The 5,556-nt window shown below is 47.8% G+C and overlaps 2 protein-coding genes across 2 annotated transcripts; both read left to right on the top strand.

The window, feature by feature from the left end:
• Positions 1-211: 211 nt before the first annotated feature.
• On the top strand, positions 212-2,289 carry Pmar_PMAR026118 (Ubiquitin carboxyl-terminal hydrolase A, putative; the record flags this gene model as incomplete). Its single annotated transcript, XM_002773014.1, has 11 exons — positions 212-229; positions 281-410; positions 463-547; positions 595-744; positions 793-851; positions 927-1,066; positions 1,111-1,187; positions 1,230-1,490; positions 1,661-1,848; positions 1,899-1,983; positions 2,034-2,289. The coding sequence occupies 11 exons, from the start codon at positions 212-214 to the stop codon at positions 2,287-2,289; spliced, it is 1,449 nt and encodes a 482-aa protein (XP_002773060.1).
• Positions 2,290-3,712: 1,423 nt separating this feature from the next.
• Pmar_PMAR026117 (DNA helicase RuvB, putative) lies at positions 3,713-5,511 on the top strand (the record flags this gene model as incomplete). The annotated part of the gene is made up of 9 exons (XM_002773013.1): positions 3,713-3,854; positions 3,898-4,001; positions 4,045-4,295; positions 4,356-4,439; positions 4,485-4,588; positions 4,841-5,027; positions 5,074-5,168; positions 5,217-5,294; positions 5,344-5,511. Coding segments are annotated over exons 1-9 (1,184 nt in total), but the record flags the coding sequence as incomplete, so codon positions are not given.
• Between the last annotated feature and the right edge of the window lie 45 nt (positions 5,512-5,556).

Below are 5,556 nucleotides of genomic sequence, written 5' to 3'. Positions count from 1 at the left end.
GGAATTGGATAGAGTGCGAGGCCCGGGTTTGGTGGGGCTTCGGAATCTCGGGAATAGCTGTTATATTAATAGCTTCTTGCAGCTGATATTTAGTGGTAGGAGTAGTTGAGGGGGAAATTGTGGGAGGAGTGGTATGGTATTGTTGTTGTCAGGCAGTGTGGAGGCTTTGAAGAGGAGGTATGTGGATGAGAATGGTGTGTTGAGGAGGAGTATGGCTCAGAAGGGAGCGGTAGTGATATGCTGCACTTGATCATGACTTGTATGATAATATGGTGCTCAGTTGGATAATGAAGGGAGCCCACAGAGAACTGTGTTGGAAGTGGCTAAGCTGACCAACGCCCTCAATGGGACGAGGTACTGTCCTCCGATACCACAGGGAGAGGAGGAAAGGAAGTTGGACCCTTTTAATGGTATCATGAACGATTATACAGGGGTGAAATATTCCGATGGGTGTACTGTTAGGTATGTTGGCACCAGTTAGTCTACGGAAGCACTTTGGCAAGGGTCATCCCGACTTCTCGACCTCATCACAGCAGGATGCAGCGGAGTAAGGGTTGAGAAGTAGGTAAGGTGTGGTATTGAATTTACGTGTAGATATCTGCTTTATTTCCTGGACAAGTTGGATCGAGCGGAACAAGCTTCAACAAGCTCGGCATCCTTCCATGATGGCTTGACTCTGAGTAGTGATGAATTTGGTTATGTTATAGAGGACCGGTTAGAGTGTACTAAATCTGGGACTGTGAGGTAGGTCTTCTCGGTCTTCGCTGAGTATTGTAGGGTATTCATATTAAGGTACTCAAGACGGCGGGAGAATCTATTCCCCTTGGTAGTGAGCATGGATGATGCTGTTGGTGACCATGGATCGGGGACCAATGAGGGTAGGGGTAGATGGTGGTGCCTATAGTAGTAGGGCTGGCTGGGCTTAGGGGAGGCTAAGAGGCTGAAGACTGATGATGATAAAGAGGAGGAGGAAGGGTCGTCGCCGCCTCCAGTGGTGCCCTTTGAGGCCTGTTTGAAGAGGACCATGGCCCCTGCTAATGTGGAGGGTTTCCGCAGCCCGGCTTTGGTAGTAGCTGGGTTATGGTGTAGTAGTGATGGTTAGTATGGTAGGGAGGAGAGTTGGTCACAGCAGTGAAGAACTTCACTTTCGTCACGATGCCGCAGTACTTGGTGGTACAAGTGTCGAGGTATGATGTGAGAAGTGGCGGAGGTGTGGTATGGAATTGCAGATATTATGTGGATCCATCATGGCAGTTGGCTAAGCTCAACTGTTCGGTACCTATGCCGATGGAGTTGAACATGGAGCGGTATCATAATAAGAGCCCAGGCATGCAACCAGGCGAGAAGCCCATGCCCGATTCGAACCCGGGCCCGACAGCTACTACTACTAATACGGTGGTAGAGGCTGATGAGGAGATAGTGGTAATGCTGATGTCCATGGGATTTGATATGGACCAGTCTAAGAGGGCATGCTTAAAGGTTGGCAATAGGTAGGAGGGAGAGGGAGAGTTCTCTACTATGGTGTGGACCAAATCGGTTTTTGCTATACCCATCAGCTGATAGTAGCTGATCGGCATGAAAATAATGTGTATTCATTGACAGCGTGTTGGATGGGTTTTATGGTAAGAGTACAATATCGATAGTATGAGGAGGTTGTCAGTTCCGCCGACGCTGCCGCCTCATGGTTGATGGAGCATATGGATGATCCACCTACTCCTACTAATGCTGAGGGAGAGGCCACTACTATAGAGGACAATGCAGATGCTGTGGTTATGCTTACCTCGATGGGCTTCAGTGATAGGCAGGCTAAGGCGGCTCTTAAGGCTACTAGTAACAATGTGGAAAGAGGTACTAGTAGTGGTAGTGGTAGTGTATGGTATAGTCTTGAATGCTTTCAGCTGCTGACTGGTTATTCTCTCGTACTGATGACCTTGATGCTGCAGTTGAGGGAGTTGGAGAGGAGGCAAGTGAGAATATGAAGGGGTAGGTCGAATAGTGTGTGGGATGGTAGGGAATACTCTGTATGGTAGTAGGCCTTCAACAGAGGAGAGGTTAATGGCTAAGGACGGTATTGGAGAATATGACCTTGTTGGGTTCATCAGCCATGTTGGGAGGAACGTATCCCATGGTCATTATGTGTGCCATATGCTGAAGGACATGGGACCAGGGGAGGCAAAGAAATGGGTAATCTTTAACGATGAGAAGGTGGCAGTGAGTGCGGATCCACCCTTTGATCTTGGTTACATCTACCTCTATAAGCGACGACGCCAGCTCTCGTCAGCCAATTGAGTGCTCTTTTCTTCTTATGTGAAGTTTGTTGTCATTTTTGTCTCCGAGGGGGGAGGGGTGAGTGGGTTTGAGTAGTTGTATTTTTCATGGTCATGCCAAGGGTCAGTAGCTCCGGTCCTGGCAGGGGATGAGCTTGTCAGAGTACGGCAATACTATGGAGGAGTTGAGAAGGGGAGGTAATACGCGCATGCAATGGGGAGTGGGCCCTAGCACGCTTTGGGTGGGTTGGAATCTATTTCCATGGAATGATCGTTTTTAGAAGGGTTTATATTGTGTTCTACTATGGGTAGTATTGCTTCCCTACTTGCAGTGTTGAGGTGATGAGGTTCTAATCGTACATTCCTCTGGCAGAGGCGTTGAAGGACTTGAAGAAGGAGTCGGTGTCAGCAGAGTGACAGAGGAGGAGCGGAATGCTGAGATAGATCAAGCCATGGACTATGCGCACATTGAGGTGTGATGCAGTGCTGGTGTTTCGGTGGACTTCATCTACGGTATGCTATTGTGGATGAAGTTACTGACTTTATCACCTACTTTCGTAGGGACCTGAAACATGCTAGCCAAGCCTTCTCTAGCCTATAGCCACTCCTTAACAGAAATATGTAACAGAGAGTCGTGGTATTTACTGCGAGCTCTGTTAGAGGGTTGGTGTGGATATGGTTCAGGTGAATCGGGCGTCGATTTTGCCCCGTCGGCCCAACTGGGATCTGAGACGAATGTATGCTGAGCGAACGAGTAGGTCTCGGGATCGATCCCCGGCTCGGACGTTTTTCTCATTAATTTCGGGACACATCCTTGTGTCGTTCATACCATTCATATTGGCAGTGTGGGAAAACATACACAGGTCGGAGGACTGATGTTAGTAACAATTCGGAAATTCTGAGAAAATCTTGGGAGTCTCTTATCGGGTTTTGTGAACTTCTTCTACCCGAATTCGTATGTAAACTCGTATAACTAGTGAGGAAACTCCCGAGCTCAGCTGAGGAAAGCAAACATTTATTACAACACTGTTATCAGGCCATTTGAGTAAGCAAACTGAAGGGTTGCTGCTGCGGTTACTGCAGCAGGAGATCCGGAAGGCTGAAGGGCAGCAGGAGGATGGGACTGTTGAAGGAGGTATTCGTATGCACCACGACATGGGTTGCATCGTTCGTCTCTGTACAGCCAACACTCCTACTGGTGGGGAATCGGAGGTGACTGAAGAGGATAAGGAGTTCAGATTGGTGTGGTATGATAAGTGGCATTAGGTTGAGCTCGGTCTAGGCACATGGCACGAACCTTCCATGGCAAGTCGGATACGACTGCTGAAGGAGAGCTGGGAGAAGAAGCAATGGCTTTGGGGAAAACGTAAACTATTCGTATATAGCAGTTTCCAAGAGAAGTGTTGTTGTTGGTGGTGGTGTGGTATGAAAAAGATATTACTCTTAGTGAGTGTTGTTTACTGTCAACTGTACTATGAAGATTGAGGAGGTTCAGTCGACCGTCCACTCTACCCGTATTGCTAGTCACTCCCATATCAAGGGGCTTGGGCTTAAGCCGGATGGGACGGCAGAGCCCATTGCTAGTGGGTACGCCATAGTGGGATCGTTATGTTGATATGAAGCGGGTTAGGTTGGTGGGGCAAGAGAAGGCTAGGGAGGCGGCTGGTGTAGTGGTGGACTTGATTAAGAGTAGGAAGATGGCTGGTAGGGCACTTCTAATGGCAGGAGCACCTGGTAATATGATAGGATTAGAGGAGAGTTGAGGGAGGAGTGGTAGGTACTGGGAAGACAGCTATTGCGTTGGCTATTGCTCATGAGTTGGGGCCTAAGGTGCCCTTCTGCCCTATGGTGGGTAGTGAGGTCTACAGCTCTGAAGTGAAGAAGACGGAGATACTCATGGAGAACTGTAGGAAGGCTATTGGCATAAGGATTAAGGAGACTAAGGAGGTGTATGAGGGAGAGGTTACTGAGCTCACTCCTGAGGAAAAACCGGACCCATTAGGGGGCTATGGCAAGGTCGTATCTTCCGTAAGTTCGGGTATTACTATCATCATCATAACGTTGGAGGGATGGTTGGTGCGTGTTCAGGTGCAGTTGGGCTTGAAGACCAATAAGGGTTCGAAGACCCTCAAGTTGGCGCCTTCTATACATGAACAGCTCACGAAAGAAAAGGTGGGCAAATGACATGGTATCGGCAAAGTTTGAGATTATTATTAGGTAACTGTTGGGGATGTTATTTATATAGAAGCTAACTCTGGAGCAGTGAAACGAGTGGGAAGGAGCGACCGATATGCTACTGAATTCGACTTGGAGGCTGAGGAGTAGTATTTTACATTCCATCTGATACACCAGCAAATAGCTCAATTAATTTCCGATAGGTACATAGTTTGCTTTAATTAGTATCGAGTTTGCATTTTCTAACACTCTTGTCGAAATTCATACATCTTCATCTGATATACCAATATTAGGCTCTATTTATTTCTAATTTTTTTGGTGCCAATATTGCACCGAAATTTCACTGGATTTACTCTGGACGTTTTTTGATCAGACCTTTGCTTCGATGTGGTGGTCAGGTACGTGCCTGTCCCCAAGGGAGATGTCCATAAGAAGAAGGAGGTGGTCCAGGATGTTACCTTGCATGACTTGGATATGGCTAATGCGAGGCCGCAGGGGGGCAACGACATCGCCTCTGTGATGGGACAGTTCTTCCGTCAAAGGAAAACTGAAGTCACTGATAAGCTCAGAGCTGAGATAAATAAGGTAGTGCGGCGTATCTAGTAGGGTAGGGAGGCTACGAAGGGTTCAGGTGGTGAATAGATATATTGATCAAGGAATTGCTGAACTAGTTCCTGGTGTGCTCTTCGTTGACGAGGTGCACATGTTGGATATTGAATGCTTTACGTAGTACCACACCGTCGTCACTTCTCCTCTACATGTACCCATTTGCAGGTATCTAAACCGTGTTCTGGAGTCCCCCCTCTCCCCTATCATCGTATTTGCGACGAATAGAGGTGTATGTACTATAAGGTAATAGTAGTAGCTGTCCATGAGTCCAGCTTTTAGTATGTTTCCTCAGGGGTACGGAGATTGTCTCTCCACATGGTATGCCTGTGGACCTACTAGACCGGCTTGTTATCATTCGTACCCTCCCCTACTCAGTCGATGAGATCATCCAGATAGTCGCTATCAGAGCCCAGACGGAAGCCTTATTGTGGGGGAGGAAGCTATGGAGCTTCTTGGGAAGGTTGGCCATGTTACCAGTCTGAGTGAGATCCAATACACAGCTGTA

The sequence above is a fragment of the Perkinsus marinus genome, assembly GCF_000006405.1.
Source record: "Perkinsus marinus ATCC 50983 genomic scaffold scf_1104296959714, whole genome shotgun sequence".
Classification (NCBI taxonomy): domain Eukaryota; phylum Perkinsozoa; order Perkinsida; family Perkinsidae; genus Perkinsus; species Perkinsus marinus.
Note: the sequence above shows the minus strand (reverse complement) of the source record. Positions and strands in the feature narration are given on the sequence as shown.